The sequence below is a fragment of the Mus pahari genome, unplaced genomic scaffold, assembly GCF_900095145.1.
Source record: "Mus pahari unplaced genomic scaffold, PAHARI_EIJ_v1.1 scaffold_4807_1, whole genome shotgun sequence".
NCBI lineage: Eukaryota > Metazoa > Chordata > Mammalia > Rodentia > Muridae > Mus > Mus pahari.
The window spans coordinates 1,088-21,568 of NW_018391701.1; the positions used below are offsets into that span (position 1 = coordinate 1,088).

Genomic DNA, 20,481 nt, shown 5'->3' on the forward strand with positions numbered 1-20,481 from the left:
AGATCACCACGGACTAAGGCTGATCTTCAATAACAGCATAAATAACAGAAAGACAACATTCATGTGGAAACTGAACAACACTGTACTCAATGACACCTTGGTCAAGGAAGAAATAAAGAAAGAAATTGAAGACTTTTTAGAGTTTAATGAAAATGAAGCCACAACATACCCAAACATATGGGACACAATGAAAGTGGTCCTAAGAGGAAAACTCATAGCTCTGAGTGCCTCCAAAAAGAAACTAGAGAGAGCACACACTACCAGCCTGAGAGCACACCTAGAATCTTTAAAATGAAAGGAAGCAAATTCACCCAAGAGGAGTAGACAGCAGGAAATTATCAAACTTAGGGCCAAAATCAACCTAGTGGAAACAAAAAGAACTATTCAAAATATCAACCAAACCAGGAGCTGGTACTTTGAGAAAATCAACAATATAGATATACCCTTAGCCAGATTAATAAAGGGCACAGGGACAGTATCCTTATTAACAAAATCAGAAATGAAAAAGGAGACATTACAACAGAACCTTGGGAAGTCAAAAACATCATCAGATCCTACTTCAAAAGGCTATACTCAACCAAACTGGAAAACATGGATGAAATGAACTGTTTTCTAGACAGACACCAGGTACCTAAGTTAAATCAGGATCAAATTAACTATCTTAATAGTCCCATTTCCCCTTAAAAAAAAGAAGCAGTCAGAAGTGGTCTCCCAACCAAAAAAGCACAGGACCAGGTGGGATTAGTGCAGAGTTCTATCAGACTTTCAAAGAAGACCTAATTCCAACTCTCCTCAAACTATTCAACAAAATAGAAAAAGAAGGTACTCTACCCAATTCATTCTATGAAGCCACAATTACTCTGATGTCAAAACCACACAAAGATTCAACAAAGAAAGAGAACTTCAGACCACATCCCCTTATGAATATCGGTGGAAAAATACTCAATAAAATCCTCACATACCAAATCTAAGAACACATTAAAATGATCATCCTTCATGACCAAGTAACCTTCATCACAGGGATGCAGGGTTTGTTTAATATACAGAAATCTTTCAATGTAATCCACTATATAAAAAAATCTCAAAGACAAAAATCACAAAATCATCTCATTAGATGCTGAAAAGCATTTAACAAAATCCAACACCCATTCATGATAAAGTAGTGGAAAGATCAGGAATTCAAGACCCATACATAAACATAATAAAAGCAATTTACATCAAACCATTAGCCAACATCAAACTAAATGGAGAGAAGCTGGGAGCAATCCCACTATAATCAGGGACTAGAAAAGGCTGCCAACTTTCTCCCTTCCTATTCAATATAGTACTTGAAGTCCTAGCCAGAGCAATTTGACAACAAAATGAGGTCAAGGGGATACAAATTGGAAAGGAAGAAGTCAAAATTTCACTATTTGCAGATAATATGATAGCATATATAAGTGATCCTAAAATTTCCACCAGAGAACTCCTAAACCTGATAAACTGCTTCAGTGCAGTAGCTGGATATAAAATGAACTCAAACAAATAAATGGCCTTTCTCTACTCAAAGGATAAACAGGATGAGAAAGAAATTAGGGAAACCACATCCTTCACAATAGTCAGGCTGGTCTCCAGTCAAGCTGAGGTCTGAATCCCAATGGTCATAATTCACCTCATGACATGGTAGGTGTTCCTTCATGCTCCTGGAACTCTGGCCCCTGCCTAAGGTACCACCTCCAACAGCCCCCACAAGAAAAGCATGGCCAGTGGTCACATAAGCAGTGGCCCAAGCGTCTGACCTCCAGGCTAAACTCCTACCCAGTTACCTAGCAACAGTGAAGACCATGAAATGGGATGTTCAGCTCCACAACTCTCTCTTACTCTTACCCTCTTACTCTCACTCCGTTGTCTTCTCTCTCTTCTCTCTCCTTTTCCCTTTCTCTTTGTCTTCTCCTCTCTCTCTCTCTCTCTCTCTCTCTCTCTCTCTCTCTCTCTCTCTCTCTCTCTGCATTTCTCTAATAAAGCTCTTAAACCATGGAGTCTCTGCTCTGCTCCATCAAGGCCTGCTGCACACTCTGGTCACTCTGGTCAGTGTTGGGAAAATCTTTCCCTATTCCCTCTGTCCTGCAACCCTGGAGTAATAGCAAGGTAGCTTAAGGCAGGGTCCCTTCTCCACCCCCACTGTGTGGTCAAAGGCAATGCCCACCCCGGGCCAAATGAAAAGTGCCTGGTAGTCTCCCCATGCCTGACTGACGAGAGAATAGGGAAACTCTGGTGGGATATGTGCATATTTTTCCTATCCCACTTTTCCCCAGCCCCCCCAGCCCTCCTTTTATTTTGTTCCAAACACACCAGAAAATTCCTACAGCTGATAATCAATTTCAGCAATGTGACTGGATGTAAATTTAATTCAATCAGACTTCCTCTACTCAAAGGATAAAAAGGCTGTGCAAAAAATTAGGGAAACAACACCGTTCACAAAAGTCACAAATAATATAAAATATCTTGGTGTGACTCTAACCACAAAAGTGAAAGATCTGTAGACAAGAAATTCAAGTCTCAGAAGAAAGAATTCAAAGACCTCAGAAGATGAAAAGATCTTATGCTCATGGATTGGCAGGATTAATATAGTAAAATTGGCCATCTTACAAAAAAACAGTTTAAAAATTCAATGAAATCCTCTTCAAAATTACAACTCAAGTATTCATCTGAAATAGGAAAACAAAAACAAAAACAAAACAAAACAAAACAAAGAAACAGGCTAGCAAAACCCATTCTTGACAATGAAAAAACTTCTGGAAGAACCACTATACCTGACCTCAAGCTGTATTACAACGGATTAGTGGGGGAAAAAATACATTGTATTGGATCAGGAACAGGCATGTAGATCAATGGAATAGAGGTGAAGATGAAGAAATATACTCACTTGATCTTTGACAAAGAAGACAACATTTGAACTATCCACTGGGAAAAAAGAACATTTTCAACAAATGATGCTGGTTCAACTAGTGGTTGGCATGAAGAAGAATACAAATTGATCCATTCCCATCTCCTTGTATAAGGATCAACTCCAATTGGATTAAGGACCTCCATATATCAGATACCCTCAATCTAAGAGAAGAGAAAGTAGCAAAGAGCCTCAAACACATGGGCTCAGGGCAAAATTTCCTGAGCAGAATGCCAATGGCTCAGGCTCTCAGATTAACAATTGACAAATGAGATAGCATAAAATAGAAATGCTTCTGTAAGACAAAGAACACTGTCAACAGGATAAAAGGACAACATAAAGACTGGGAAAAGTTCTTCACCAACTCTACCTCTGTCAGAGGGTTAATATCCAAACTATGCAAAGAACTTAAGAAATTAGACTCCAGAGAATCAAATAACCCTATTAAAAATGGAGTACAGAGCTAAGCAAATAATTCTCAATTGAGGAATCATGAATGGCTCAAGAGCACCTAATCAAATGTTTAACATCCTTAGTCATCAGAGAAAGGCAAAACAAAATGACCTTGAAATCCCACCATATAAGAATGGCAAAGATCAAAAACACAGGCAACAGGAGATGATGGTGTCATGGTTTGAAAATGCTTGACCCAGGGAATGGCACTATTTAGAGGTATGTCCTTCTTGGAGTAGGTATGTCACTGTGTCTATAGGTTTAAAGACCCTCATCCTAGCTACCTGGAAGTTAGTCTTCCTAGACTAGCAGCCTTCAGATAAAGATGTAGAACTCACATTCTGCCTGTAACTTGCCTGCCTGAATGCTACCATGACTTTGCCTTGACCTTATTGAACAGAACCTGTGAACCTGTAAGTCACCTGCAATTAAATGTTGTCCTTATAAGAGGTTTCTGGGTCATGGTGTCTGTTCACAGCAGTAAAACCCTTACTAAGACAGCTGGCAAGGATGTGGAAAAAGAGGAACACTCCTCCTTTGTTGTGATTGCAAACTGGTACAACCACTCTGGAAATCAGTCTGGCAGTTCCTCAGAAAATTGGAAATAGTTCTACATGAAGAACCATCTATATCACTACTGGGCCAAAGATGTTCCATCATATAACAAGGACAAATACATGATCCACTATGTCCATAATAACCATATTTATAATAGCCAGAAGCTGAAAATAACACCAATGTTCCTCTACAGTAGAATGGATACAGAAAATCTTGTTCATTTACAGATTAGAATACTACTTGGCTATTAAAAAAAATGACTACATGAAATTTGCAAGCCAATAATGGACCTAGAAAATATGTTCTCAGATAGGAAACCCAGACACAAAAGGATAAAGAGGGCACATACTCACTGATAAGTGGATATTACCCCAAAAGCTCACACTATCAAGAATGCAACTCAAAAACCTTATGAAGCTTAAGAAGAAGAAAAAACAAAGTTTTGATGCATCACTCCTACTTGAAATGGAAACAAAATAATCACAGGAAGTGGAGGGAGGGAGAAACCTTGGGAAGGGGGGGCAGGATTAGCTATGGGAAGAGATAGCAGAGAAGTCAAGAGCATCAAGGAAAGGAATAGATATATATAGCAATGGGCAGTGGGGAACTGGGGAGAGCCACAGGAAAGTCCCAGACACCAGGGAAGCAAGAGGATTTCAGGACCCAGTGGGGATGAAATTAGCTAAAATACCAAATAAAGGGGAATTAGAACCTGTAGAGACCACAACCAGAAGATAGGCATGGGTCCACTTGAGGGATGTGGTCACTCACCCATCTCCAAATTTTTAATCACCCAAATTATTCCTGTCTAAAGAAACACAGGACAAAATATATGGAGTAGAGACTGAAGGAAATGCCATCCAGAGCTGCCCCTCCTAGGGATCCATCCCATCAGCAGACACCAAACCTGCACACAATTGCTGATGTCAAGAAGTGTGCATGCTGACAGGATCCTGGTATAACTGTCTCCTGAGAGACTTTGCTAGCACCCGAGTAATACAGATGCAGATACTCACAGGCAACCATCAGACAGAGCACGGAGACCCCTATGGAAGAATTAGGAGAAGAAATGAAGGAGCTAAAGGGGATTGTATCCCCACAGAATAAATAGAAGTATCACCTAACCAGGCCTTCAGAGTTCCCAGAGAATAAACCACAAACCAAGGAGTATACATATAGGAATCCTGGCTCCAGCTACACATGTAGTAGAGGTTTGCCTTAACTGGCATCAATGGGAGGCTCAATGCCCCTGTATAGGGGCATGCTAGAGCAAGGAGGCAGGACTGGGTGGGTTAGTGGAGGGTACCCTCATAGAGGCACATGAGAGGGGGGATGTGATTTGGGGGCTTAAGGAGGGCAGATAAGGAAGGGGGAAACAATTTAAATGTAAATAAATAAAAGAAAAAAGAGGTGTGTGTATATATAGACACACACACACACATATATACATATATATATACACATACATATAATATATATGCACACACAAACACACACATATATATACACACGCATACATATACACACATACATATATATAGCACATATATATGTATATATATTTATATATATGCACACATATATATTAATGCACACACACATATATATGCACACACACATTTATACACATGTAATTTAGTTAGTCTTTTTTAAAAAGAGATTTATTTATTTTTATTTTATTTTAAGTGCATAGAAGTTATGGTTGCATATATTTCTGAAGGTGCCGATCCCCTACAATTTGAGCTACAGATAGTTGGTGCTACCATGTGGATGCTGGGATTGAACCCAGGTCTTTTGAAAGAGCAGCTAGTGCTCTGACCAGCTGTATCATCTCCCCAGCCCCTCTACTTTGTTTTGCAAGACAGAATTTATTTATTTGTGGAGTTCTTGCTCTCCTGGATCACACTCTATAAGCCAGAATGGTCTTACAGTCACTACATGTTTTTCTCTATAGCTGGTATTAAAATCATGTACCACCATCACCAGGATGTTTATTTGGATTTTTAATATCTATTTTCTCGAGTTCTTTATATATTTTGGATATTAGCCTTCTACCAAGTGTGAAATTAGTAAAAATATTTTCCAATCCATTCCATTCATGCCTCATTATCTGACTTATGATGAACTTTCCCTTGCAGAAGTGTTTCAGGTTTTTGTAATTTCATATATTGTTGATCTTAATGCTTATGCTATCTGTGTACTGTTCAAATTGTCATCTTCTACCAGGCATTGTGGCACACCCCTTTATTCCCAGCACTTGGGAGGCAGAGGCAGGAGAATTTCTGAGTTTGAGGCCAGCCTGGTCTACAGAGTCCAGGACTATACAAAGAAACCCTGTGTCAAAACAAGCAAACAAACGAACAAACAAATAAACAAAAGGTCATCTTCTTTGTCAATATGTTCATTAATGTTACCCACTTTCTCTTGTGTCAGGCTCAGTTTCCCTGCTTTTTTGTTGAGGTCTTTGATCCCCTTGCAGTTGAGTTTTGTGCATGGTGATGAATGTGGAACTATTTGTACTCTTCTATGTGTAGACACTCAGTTGCATAAGCAACATTTGTTGAAGGATGATATCGTTTTCCTATTGTGCATTTTTGTCTTCTTATGAGATGCCCACATATGTTTTAATTTATATCTGGGTCTTCAAATTGATATTATCTATCACCACATCTATATTTATGCCAATACCATGCAGTTTTTATTACTGTACCTATTTAGTACAGCTTCAAATAAGTGGTGGTGATACCTCCAAGCATTCTTTGATTTTTTGGGACTGTTTTCAGTCATTATGGGAATTTTTTTTGTTTTTCCCAATAAAGTCAGAATTGTTCTTTCAATGGCTTCATATAACCTGATTAGAATTTTGAGAGGGATTGCACTCAATTTATAGATTGCTTTTGGTAGAATGGCCATTTTAACTATGAGGTTTCCATCTTCTGATTGTTTCCTTAATTTCTATCTTCAAAAATTTGAAGTTTTTAATCACGAGTATTTCACTTCTTTGGTAAAGGTTACCTCAAAGTATTTTCTGATATTGTGAAGTGTGTTTCACTGATAATTTATTAATTTATTTACTCACTTTACATCATAGTCACAACCTCCCTCTGCTCTTCTATCACTCTCACCCTTATAAAACTCTCACCTTAGCCTCAGAAAAGTGGAACACCCCCTTGTGACCACCCTGCCTGGGACATCCATTCCAAGCAGGACTAAGCACATCTCTTCCCACTGAAGCCCAACCAGGCAATCTAGATAGGGGAAGGGTATTCAATGGCAGGCAACAGAGTCTGAGACAGGCCCTACTCTAATTTCTAGGGAATCCACATGAAGAGAAAGCTGCTTCACATCTGGTACAAATGTTTAGGGGGCCTAGTTTGAGCCTCTGTTTGCTTTTTTATTGGTGCTTCAGTCTCTGGAAGCCACCATAGGCCAAAGTTACTTGATACTGTAGGTCTTTAAGTGTCTTCAGCTCTTCTAGTTTACTCAGCTCTATCTCTAACTCTTCCACAAGACTCCCTGTAATCTGACAGATATTTCACTGTGCTGGATGGAGCCTATTAGTAGACAATTATGGTTGGTTCCTGTCTGCAAGCAAAGTAGATTATTTCTAATAGTGTCAGGGATTGGATATCTCCCATAAGATAGGTCTTAAGTTGAACCACTCATTGGTTGCCTGTTTCCTCATTCTCTGCTCTACACTTATCCCTGCACATTTTCCAGGCAGGAATGTTTTCAAGTTGAAGGTTTTTGAGTGGGTTGATGTCCCCCTCACTCCACTGAAAGTCTTGCCTGGCTACAGGAAGATATTGTGAATGGTGTTTCCATGATTTCTTTCTCAGTCTATTTGTTATTTGCAAATAGAAGGACCTCTGTTTTTACTCAGTCTTGTATCCAGCCAGTTTTGGTGAGTTTATTAGATGAAATGTTTTATGCTGAAATTTTTAAGGTTAGTTAAACTTAATATCATGACATCTGCCAATAATGATACTTTGGAATGGATAATTGCAACAAATAATGTCAAATGTGGCTGAGGTAGCAGTGGGCTGCACTGTGTAGACTTGCCATATAAAATAAAGGGTACTGTTTTGCTTAGAATACCCTTGACCTTTGAGGCACCCAGGCTCATGAATCAAGTGACTATACATCCTCTGCATCCTGACCATGAAACCAACCATTGTTGGACAACCCAAACCTTAGCATGCAATAGAGTAAAATTTCTCTTTCATACTTGACTCTTTCTAACAGTTCTGTTTCTTTGGGGGACTCTAACAACTCAGGAATAAGTGAGAAAGACCGAGAGTATCAAATGTTATTCCCATGCTTGTGAACATACACACATTCATTTGAAACAACATACATTCATCTCAAGATATATGTATTCCACACACATAAAGGATACCACATAATATAATATTTGTAAAATAGTACTGATTACATGAAATAATATATCATGTTAAGAGACAGGTATTTTTATCTCTTCATTTACCTTCCAGTTACTTTCAAATTCTTGATGTGGAGGAAGTTGGGAGGAGAGAAAAAAATTCTATAGGCTTTTTGCCTACATTTGCAATTACCTGTGGCATTTGAAATCTCATTTTCAGGGCAAGGGGAACAATCAAAACAGCAGGATGGTTTTTCTTCTAGGTATAATTTCTTAAAACCAGGAGCACAGCTCATGCTGCATACAGAAGGTGGTATCTGTGGAGCAATATATGCATTAATATCAGATAGTTCCTACTAGGTTTTTAATCATACTGTTTAGTACATATTATGCAATTGGCTAAATATTGTGAAACAAATTTAATGGGCAAATTGAATTTAGTGCAAGTGTTTGTCATATACATTCAATTCTACAAAAAGTAGACATTAAAAAAATGTCATTCTTTCAAAGTATTCAAGAATTCAGAAGATGAACTTATAATCACTATAGAAAAAAGTATACAAAAATATTACAATGGTTGTATCTACTTTTAAAACATTAAGTTGGGCCAGTCTCACCTGGCTATAACCTGAGGCCCATTGGATCATGTCCTCATATAAGTACAACTTTTGATCATGTAGGAAATATGAATAAAAGCGTCCTATTTTCACCTTCACTCCAAGACCTTGTTGAAAATTCCAAATCATATGGATCTCATACTCTGCATCTCTTTTTGCTTGTGGATTAATGATCACTACATCTCCAAAAGTATTCATAAACTGCAGGTTTTTCAAGAATGAATGGATCTAAAGAGATGAAGCAGTAGTAAAAACAAATATAAATTCACTAAAACAGGAAATATATTATGGGATAGCCTTTTAGTTTTGAGATTTCTCTCAGCATCCAACTTTATTGGAGTATCTTATCAAGTAAATGAAATCATATCAGCAATATTTAAAATGCTATTATGAGGAGATACGAGTTGATCAAATTTGCATTCTTTTACACCCTGAACTGAGTTGGAATTTTGATGGGTATTGCATTGAATCAGGAGATTGATTTTGGTAAGATGGCCATTTTTACTATGTGAATCCTTCCAATCCATGAACATGGGAGATCTTCCCATCTTCTGAGTACTTTTTAGATTTCAGAAAGTAGGAGGGAACTGGAAGTAAGAGGGGAAGGGGAGGGGAAAGGGAGGACAGGATCAGGTTATGGAAGGGACAGCAGAGAAAACCGAGGATCAGGAAGTTGAATAGAAACATGTAGCAATTGGGGTTAGGGATCTGGGGGGGCAGACACTAGAAAGTCCCTAACTCCAAGGAAGCAAGAGGCTCCCAGAACCCAACAGGGATGACTTTAGCAGAAATACCCAACAAAGGGGAGATACAACCAGTAGAGACCACCGGTAGCAAATAGGCATTGCCCTCAGTTGAGGAAAAGTGTCACGCACCCATCTCAAAATTTTAACCAAGAAAGGTTCCTGTCCAAAGAAAAGACATGGACAAAAAAAAATGTAACAGAGACTGAACGAAAGGCAATCCAGAGACTGGCTCATCCAGGGACTCATCTCATCTACACAACAAATCCCTCCACTATTAACAATGAAGAAGCACTTGCTGACAGGAACCTGGTAGAGTTGTTCCTGAGATGTTCTACTAGTGCCTGAAAAATCCACATGCTAACTACCGGATTGAGCTTGGATACACCAGTAAAAGAGCTATGGGAAGGTCTGAAGGAACAGACGGGGGATTCAATCACACGTGAAGAACAATATCAATTAACTGGAACTACCTGAGCTTCCAGGGACTAAACCACAAACCAAGGAGTATACATGGAGGAATGTATAGTTCTAGATACATATGAAGAAGAGGATGGCCTTATCTGACAGTGGGAGGTGAGGCCCTTGGTCCTATGGAGGCTTGATGACCCAGAATAAGGGGACGCTAGGGCAATGAGGCAGGAGTGAATGAATGGGTGGAAAAACACCCTCATGAACCCAAAGGGGAAGGGGGAGAGGGATAATGGGATGGGGGGTTTGGGGGGGTAACTGAGAAGGGGGAATTTCGTTCAAAATATAAACCAATAAAATGATTAATAAAAAGTGTGTTGTCTTATCATACCATATATATTCAAACAACAAAAATAAACCAAATGAATTGTATTTATACAGTTTAAAATATACGCATGTATAAAATTAATAAAGAAAGAAAATAGGTTATAGACTCAAGAAATGAACTTAATGTCTAGAGGAGGACTGAGTAGGAGAAAAGTATAATTGATTCAATTAAAAAATATTTTTAAAACATGGTTTTTTTGAGATTTCCAATAGCTGCTAATGGAAGACACTTTACCTGCATGCACTCCTGCATTATTGGGATCACATTCCTAAGTTGCTGAAAATCTATTTTTTGAAGGACCATTTCATGGACAGCATGAGCCACAGCATATATAGCATTGTATATATTGTAACACTCATCATTCATGGCCATGTCAAAATTGTGCCATGGTAACCATTCCCAAGAGTTGCTGGATGTACAATGGTTTGGTGTTTTACAGTTAGATTTTAATAGTGAACAGTTAAAGTATATCCACCCCAGTCTTTCAGAAGAAAAATAATGTGTGTCCTTAGAAAGATTCGTTCTGTGAAAAAAATTATTTAAAGTTGAAACATCTCCATGATATTGTGAAATAGTGAGAGTCCCATAGAATGAAGTAAGGCTGAAGTCTCTCTCCCTTGTGATGCCATCCCATTGTGAGGTTGTGAACCAGATTTTCTGTGTACCTAAATATTTCCAATGTATAAAGCTCACTTCTAAAGAAGTATTCAGTTCTCCATAAAGTATAACAACATTTGCTGAAGATGTAATTATTTGGTTGTAATATTTCTCAGACCTTGTTGAAAATAAGTGCATGTTCTGTGGAATCACATTCACAAAGGCTAAACAGANTCCATTTCTTTGCATTTCTTCTTTTATATCTANGAGAAATTGAATACCTTGNTCATCATCTTGGATNACNAGNCCTACCCATGTCCAGCTGAAATGGAACAGCAAGGATACTANNGCTTCAGGCAGGAATCTGTCTTTGAGGGCAATCTGATGCAGATTAGGAAACTTGCTCTGGTCACTCAGGAGAGGGTGGAATGGTCCATAGGTAATCTAAAGGAAGCAGAACAAGAAAGCCACACGAGGAAGAGGGATGCTGTCAAGGTCAGTCTAAGTTCTTAATTGTATTTAGGAACAGTTGGAAGTTGAGGGAAGAAAATATTTGCAGTTCATGTTTAAAGAATTACTTAACTACCAACAATCCTCTAGAAATGTAGAGTCCAATTTAAGCCTTCTAGAAATTTCTATTTCCTATAACTCTCTCCTATTTTTCTATTTTAAATAATTCTCAAAGTACATCAAGGCTCTGCTTATTAACCCTTTGAGAAACAGATCAAGGATTATAAACCTACAATACCCATTCTCTTTGATAATGGCAGATAACAGACAGTGTCCAAAGCCTTCCACAAAAACAAACAGACAAATCCTATCTTACCTGTGGGGTGAAATCAAGCTGAAGAATTGTTGCCACTTGTGCAGATGATAGCCACAATGGACCTGTAAGTGCTATGTCACAATCACCGCGAACACAGATGTAATTAGGAGGAGTGTGATAATACTTTGGCATTATATTTAGATGAGTGAATAATGATAAATAACCATTGCATTTGCCTTTATAATAGGCAATTTCCAGAGACACATTGGGTAAAAGGTAGGGGTTACTGTTTATCTCCTCCATTGCAAAATACAGTGACAGAAGATACTGGTATATTTTGGAAGGCAAACTGAAAANAGGAAATTATGATAATTATGAACATAGTACCCAACAGGCATGTTTTCTGATTAAATATTGTAAATTTAATGCTACTCCACCTAAATTCCTATTGGAAAGCCTTTACTGTTTTTGAAAGTCCAGTAAACTTGAGATCATAACAAATCCATAAGAATCTTCAAATTCATAAGCATTCCTTAAATTAAGTTTTTTCATAAAATCCAGATTATTTCATTAATGTTCTATAAGGAACAAGCAAAAATGTATATGTCTCTGTGAACCTGAAATGGGTCTCTTATTAGACATTCCATCTACTCCTAACTTAATTGTAGAATTGCCATCATCAAGAAAACACTTGAATAACTATCAATTTCTTTTATAGCTCACTGCTCCAAGGCACTGATGTAGGTGATGAATATAGTTTATATAAGGTTGCAACAGTTGGCAACAAAGATCTTTTAAACTCATTCTTATAGAGGATAAATTACTATCCTACTTTGCCCTTCTTGTGTATTTATTCTTGTTCTTCTAATAATTTCTAATTGCATCTGTAAAATGTTGAATGATAAATATCTCACCTAATAATACTCATCAAACTAGTTCACAATACTTCATTATTTTTGGTCCATTGTAAAATATAAATTTTCTCCATTTAAGATGGGCCAGGCACAATGACACATTACAATAGTTCGAGCACAATGGAGACAAGAGGCAGGTGAATGTTTGAGCTCATGAGCAGTGTAGGGTGCTGTAATTCTAAAGGCTCTGGTCAGGTATAGCGAGGTCAGGAAACACTAGATATATTAAGATGGCAGGAGGCAAGCAAATGAACATAAGCAACAGAAACCAAGGTTACTTAGCATCATCAGAAACCAATTCTCACACCATAGCAATTCCTAGATATACCATTACACCTGAAAAGCAAGATTCAGTTCTAAAATCATTTCACATGATGATGATAGAGAACTTTAATAAGGACATAAAGAAGTCCCTTAAAGAAATACAGGAAAAGCAGGTAAATAGATAGAAGCAATTAAAGAGGAAACACAAAAATCCCTTAAAGAACTACAGGAAAATACAACGAAACATGTGAAGGAATTGAACAGAACCATCAAGGATCTAAAAATGGAATAGAAAAAATAAAGCAACCACAAAGGGATATATAGATATAGATGTACATGTACATGTAGAAGTAGATAGATATAGATATAAATATAGATATAGATGATATAGATATAGATGTAGATATATAGATATAGAGAGAGATCCATAAATTTGAAAGAGAATAAGGCTATGAGAAAAGTTAGGAGAGAAAAAAAGACGACATAAATGATAGAATTATAAAGTCAAACATAAATTACTTTTAAAAATTAAAAAATCTATCTTAAAAGATTAAATAATTCACACATACATACATACATACATACATGCATACATACATACATACATGCATACACAGAATACCCATGTAAGGAGTTACAGAGAAAAAGTTTGGAGCTAACACGAAAGGGTGAACCATCCAGAGTCTGCACCCCCGGGAGTCCATCCCATAATCAGCCACCAAACGCAGACTTTATTGCATATGCCAGCAAGATTTTGCTGAAAGAACCCTGATATACCTGTCTCCTGTGTGACTATGTGAGTTCCTGGCAAATAAAAAAGTAGATTCTCACAATCATCTATAGGATGGAACACAGGGCCTCCAATGGAGGAGCTAGAGAAATTACCCATGGAGCTGAAGGGGTCTGGAACCTTATACTGATAAGTACCCACAGAGCTTATGTCTCTAGCTGTATATGTAGCAGAAGATGGCCTAGTCGGCCATCATTGGGAAGAGAAACCCTTTCATCTTGCAAACTTTATATGCCCAATACAGGGGAACACCAGGGCCAAGAAGTTGGAGTGAGTGGGTGAGGGAGCAGAGCGGGGGGGGGGGGAGGGGACTTTTGGGATAGCATTTGAAATGTAAATGAAAATATCTAATAACAAAATTTGAAACAAAAAAACAGAAGGGGAAAATAGANTCGGCCATCATTGGGAAGAGAAACCCTTTCATCTTGCAAACTTTATATGCCCAATACAGGGGAACACCAGGGCCAAGAAGTTGTGGGGTGGGTAGGGGAGCGGGGGGGGGGGAAGGGTATAGGGGACTTTTGGGATAGCATTTGAAATGTAAATGAAAATATCTAATAACATAATTTGAAACAAAAAAACAGAAGGGGAAAATAGAGCTTAAATAAAAAATAAATAAATAAAAGATTTTTTAAAAGGAAAAAAGATGTTTTTCAAATTAAAAAGAAAACATTGAACAGGATTCATCACAGATATCACAGAAATAAAAGATCATAATAGTACTATAAATTACATATCATGATCTGTCAACAATTTATATAATCAAGAAGATGTTACATTTTATGGATTTCAAATATAAAGTAATAAAAATCTGAACTGACTGAAAAACAGATATTGGACTGATAATTATAACTTTCTATTATAAAAAAGTACAAGAGTTGGTTAGTTCATTACTGAGTCGTTCCAAATATTTAAAGAGTTAAATCTATCATCTTGAAAATCATTTAAAATGTAATAAAAGAGAATATTTAAAACCTATATTTCAAAGTTCAAATTCACATGCTACTAAAGTTATATAATAATTCCTAAAGAATATCTTCTACTGTACAGTCCTTAAGTCCCATTGAATAGCTGTTAATATATCTTCAGGAAGAAAGGATATCTCAAAATATATAGCAAAAGCAATATGCTATTTTAACAGAATAAAAGACAAACATGTTTTAATCATATCAATATATATATATATAAATCATTAAAATTATAAAATTAAATATCTTTTCATAATTAAAAATGCTTTTATGATTTATGCTCAAAGGGAAAGTGTCTTAACATGCTGTAGGCCATATATCACAAACACATAGCTGAAATTATGCTAAAGAAAAGAAGGTTGAAATTGTTTCCTGTGAGATTAGATAAAAGAAAACAGTGCTCACACCACAGTACTATCATGCTAGCCAGATCAATTAGGCAAGGGTGGATATTGACAGCATGCATATTATACATAAATCAGTTAAATTGCTTTACCATACCATGGTATAGACACAAATCATTAGGATCCCACCAAAATATAAACTTGCAAGATAAAAATCAAAACATGAAAAACAAGTACTGTTCTTATACTTTGCCAAAATAGTGTCAGAAAAATAAATGAGAACATAATCAGTTTAAATACTTTAAATAGTTTAAATATATAAATAATCATATTTTAAGTATTAACAATAATTAATTATTAATTCATTCTCAAGGAAATCTATGGATTTGTTGAATTGGTATGAAAATGCTAATATTCCTGTCATTTATAAATGTTTTGTCTTAAAAGAAGGAAAAAGAAAAGAATTAATTTACATATAAAAACATATTTATAAAATCACTATCAACTTTTCTACTGGTACTCATGGAGGGAATGAACTTGTCCATCATTCTAAAAAGTACTGAGTATGTTCTAATTTATCCAGATTCAAAAGGTGACAGATAATTTGACTGAAATTACATTGCCAATCTGTGAAGAAATTAAAAGTCACACAGGACAAGTTTCTTAATGCTGTCCAATGCAGAATGGCCAACCATTAAGCTATAAGCAAACAAACAACATATATAAAAACAACATGTTGTGTTCATATGTCTGTGCATATATATGTATATAATAGTAATGTACCAATAATAGTTAAAGAGAAAGAGTATATCGACTTATAAAATGACAAGATGATCTGGATACAGGAAGGGGTGTGGCTTTGTTGGATTAAGAGACTCATGGGTGGAACAACAATATGAACTAATCAGTACCCCCAGAGCTCATGTCTCTACCTGCATATGTATCAGAAGATGGCATAGGAGAGAGCCCCCTTCGGCTTGCAAACCTTATATGCCCCCATACAGGGGAATACTAGGGCCAAGAAGTGGGAGTGAGTGAATAGGGAGCAGGGCAGGGGAGGTTATAGGGGACTTTTGGGATAGCATTTGAAATGTAAATGAAAAAAATGTCTAATAAAAAAATTTTTAAAAAGTGACTCATGGGTGATATTCTTGGCAGTTTCACAAGTTCTAGCCAGACCCAGTGTCACTGTCTTCCTGATGCCCTCAGGTGTTGGAACCATTAGGAAGTGTGACCTTGTTTAAATGGGTGTGGCTTTGTTGGATTAAGAGACTCATGGGTGATATGCTTGGAGTTTTCACAAGTTCTAGCCAGACCCAGTGCCACTGTCTCTTCCTGATGGCTATCAATATAGATGTAGAAGTCTTTGCTACCTCTCCAGCACCATGTTTGCCAGCATTCCACCATGCTTTCCACTGTGATGATATTAAGCTAAAACTCTGAACTGAAAGGAAACGTGAATTGTATATTTTTATTGTTAAGAGTTGGCAATGTGGTCTTTCTTTGTCCCAAGAGAACATTGACCACGAAACTTGTCTTCTGCAAATGCTCTTATTCTCTTTCCTATTTCATATTATACATGAAAAAGTTTATCATATGACGAAAATGACATCAAAGGCATCTGTGTTAGGCACACTCAAAAACCAGAGGGTGGGATAATTTATAAACAGAATTTTTCAGTAACTTCTCAGAAATTTCAAACAAGTAAATAGGCAATTAAATATCAGGAAAGCCACAAAAGCCTCACAGGTCCAGTTAATACTACTTTTCACAAAACTGAATGTAAAATATCACTAAATTGGAACATGATAATCAAATAAATATAACGCATTAGGTGGTTGTCAAAAATTTGGTCAATTCATACTAATAAAGCAAACCAAAATAGAGATTCTTATAAACTGTCATAATATATTCAAGTATAATTATGTAAAGTCTAAGGAGAAGATTTTGCTTAGGAAAGAATGCTGAAAATCATCATTGGAGAGTAATCAGTGTTTCTCAATTTGACTGAAAATAATAAAAACTAAAGATGAAAGTTGCAAGACAATTAATTATATAGTTTTGTTTATGTGATTATCATAAAAGATTAAACTGCTTGTGAAAACAGTTCTGAATTACAAATAATACATCAGTATGAACACTGTAATATCAATATCTTACTAATTAACTACAATATATTTGAGAGTTCAAATATAAATATATGTAGTAGATATAGTAGAAAATGGAAGATGATCCTTTCATGTACATGTAAATATGTATAAATATATTCTTCAAAAGGCAGAAAAATTTTCCATGAGATCATTTCCATAGCTTGTGTTTGTGAATAATCATATTTTAAAACTAATTAAACTATAATTAAAACTAAATTATAATTGTTTCAATAATTATCTTACTTGCTTCATATGAATATATATGTGATAATATCACTATACACACTTGATACACAAGACTATACTATGTCAATATCAAATAAAACAGAGTACAAATATATTTTAGTAATTCATATTTATGTCTTCTTCAGATTACAAAACCATATGTACTATGTTCAAAATTCTGAAAAAGCTTTTTTTCAATTTTGTTATTAACTATTTAACACAAAAATGAATTCTATTAGAAAAATAAGATATTCAAATATTAGTGAGATAAATTACTATGCTGGCCAAGTATAGCAGCTATACACAATATAAAAATACTGATTTATAAATTGTGACACATTGCTGTATAACAAATTAGACAGTAGAAAGATTAAGTTTGAACTATCTGGCTTTGTAAGAAGTTTGTAGATAATTTAAATTCTAAAATTTCCATAACTGTTACTTTGAAACTTTTGGGGGCCTAAGGAATTTCTGCTTATACTCATTAATTTTTGTTTGTTTTGTTTTTGGTATCACTACAAGTACTACAACTTACAGTTTCCATTTTAGCTGTTAGAAACTCAAATATAGTTATAAATATTTGGAAATATTATCCTTATTCTAAGTTTATTTCCCTCTCAGTGTCTTAGGTTTTTTAAAAATAGCTATGAAATCTTTATAACCTAGTACACAGGAAAATATGCCATCTAGGGTTTGGAAGGAACATAATCCAATCATGCTCTCCAACCACAAAATACCTTTTAAGTGTCCAGTTCTGAAGAGAAATGAGAGCTGAGGGATTCTTCATCCTGATGTAAAGACAATGGAATGAAGAATAGCAAAGGAAAGCCCAAAGTCAATGTTACCATGGCTTACTGATGGTTGGAAACAAGGTTTCTTTTTTTTCTCCACAACTATATTCATTAGTTCCTAATAATTGTGCCTAATATTGTTAAAACTGAAAATGAGTATCATTAATGTGAAATTTTTGCACCCACCATAAGATGAGTACTAGAAGTTTTCACAATTGAAAGTCCAAATACTACACACATGAGTTCAAGACAGAATAAATTTTAGCTGTCGACAATCAGTATTAAAGTTAGTATAATGCACATGGTCAAAAAAACATGTGAAGTTTGAAAATATATGTAAATGTGATACCACTGTCAGAAATTTTAAATAAGCACAAGACACCATGCAAACAAATGTTAAGATGCAAGTATTCTCAACAGGAGTAGAGCTGAACTAGTGTGAGATACTTTATTGCTGTTGTCAATGATTTGCCTCATTACTAATCCCATCATTCTAGAATTTGTCAGGCAAAGAAATGAGCCAAGTTTTCAGTGTCATCTAGTTTCTATCAAGAGAAAAGACAATCTGATACAATTATACCTCTAATTGTGGACAGATCATTCCTCACGTGAGGTACCTCACGAATAGAAAGTCTAAAAATATCTTTAGGAGGTGTTATTTCTCCATTCAATATCAGGTTCAAAAGTGATGCATTTAAAATAATGGTGTGCAAATTATAGAAAGAGTAGGTTTGGTCTTTGTAAAACATTGACCCTAGCAGAATATAGCAGACTTCTTGCATGGAATTTAGGCTCTGTACACCAGCAAAAGTTGCATTAATAAACACTTAAAAGAGCATTTTTCTACAACCTCCTAGTACTTTGCTCACTGCATTGGTTTCAACTGAATCTCTACAAAGATGATTGGACTCCATGAAGTAGAAAGTTTCAAGAACCAGGGATCTTTAATGAATCCATTTTGAAAGTACTATGTCTCTAAGTTGAGATAATTGTAAGAGAGAGTTTAATACAAAGAGACACAAATAGAGACTGAACCATTAAAGAATGTAAAATTAGTGTTCAGAAAAATCCTAAAATACACTGTAGCAACTTTCTATACTTCTGGCTCAGGAGAAGAAGTTGGTTGACCCATGTAGAGAGCTTTGACACTGTGTCTATGAGAATCATGAGGTAGAAACAATGAATTGCAAGGGAAACTCACCACGATTTAAAAAGATACTTAAAATAGTCTTTTGGTACAGGATCCACCCCTGTGTAAATGAGAAAAGCACAATCCTGGGGCATGTCACCATCGCAGTTTTCATTGGATTTTAATCTCCAAAGGCACATGTTCTCAGCTGAACTGCAAAGAAGAAGAGGAAGCTTCAGGAGCAAAACTATAAAAATAGGAGTGAACATCATCTGTATATCAGTCACACTGAAAGCCTGTATTGTGCAAGAACCAACAGTGTTACTCAAGCAAATATGTCATATGTATAATTATGCAAGTATGCCTGCTTTTATCATGCTTGTGGCTGAGGAGGGCACAAATAACCCTCAGTTTCTTTCTTTCCAGTTTGTACCAAACTCTCAAGAGGGATAGAAAATACCCTGGCCTCGGGTTCTGCAGCTGCTCTTGACTTTCAGGTGACAAACAGTTTTCAAAATATCTTATGAGAAAAATCTTCAGCTGCCTTGGGTGCTATGATTTCATTCAAGGCCCTAGCTTTAGTTCCTCAGAGGAGAGATCCTTTTGAACAAAATACCCATCTTAACAAGCCATTCGTATGACCACATTCAATCTCACTAATGTTCAGATTTCACAAAAGCATCAAAATCTCTAGAAAGCTCAAGACACATAAGCCATGATATACTTCTTTCTCTGAGAGAAGTATGGGTTAAATTGCAAACCCAGACCAGACCACTCCAGAGCATTCACTGTGTCATGTTTCAACTACTCAAAACAACACCCGTGTGCAGAATCTTCAAGTGTTCAATGTGCTTTCCAATACAGAGATAAACAACTATCATGCCAATTCTGTACAATTGTCAAATTACAACGACCAAACATTATCTGATCTTTTCCACTCCATCATTATACACACAGCTTCATGTGGAGTTCTAAAACATGGTTTCTCCCTCATTTCTAAATTCCTATTGTTTTTGTTGATGTATTTCTTCACCTACAACATTAAGTTCCTTCAATGTTTATGATA

The 20,481-nt window shown here is 36.1% G+C and overlaps 1 protein-coding gene across 1 annotated transcript; it reads right to left on the reverse strand.

Annotated features, from left to right (window-relative positions):
* Positions 1-8,511: 8,511 nt before the first annotated feature.
* On the reverse strand, positions 8,512-19,687 carry LOC110314659 (vomeronasal type-2 receptor 116-like; the record flags this gene model as incomplete). The annotated part of the gene is made up of 5 exons (XM_021188913.1): positions 19,488-19,687; positions 11,901-12,189; positions 10,712-11,518; positions 8,936-9,163; positions 8,512-8,635 (listed from the first exon to the last, which is right to left on the reverse strand). Coding segments are annotated over exons 1-5 (1,648 nt in total), but the record flags the coding sequence as incomplete, so codon positions are not given.
* Between the last annotated feature and the right edge of the window lie 794 nt (positions 19,688-20,481).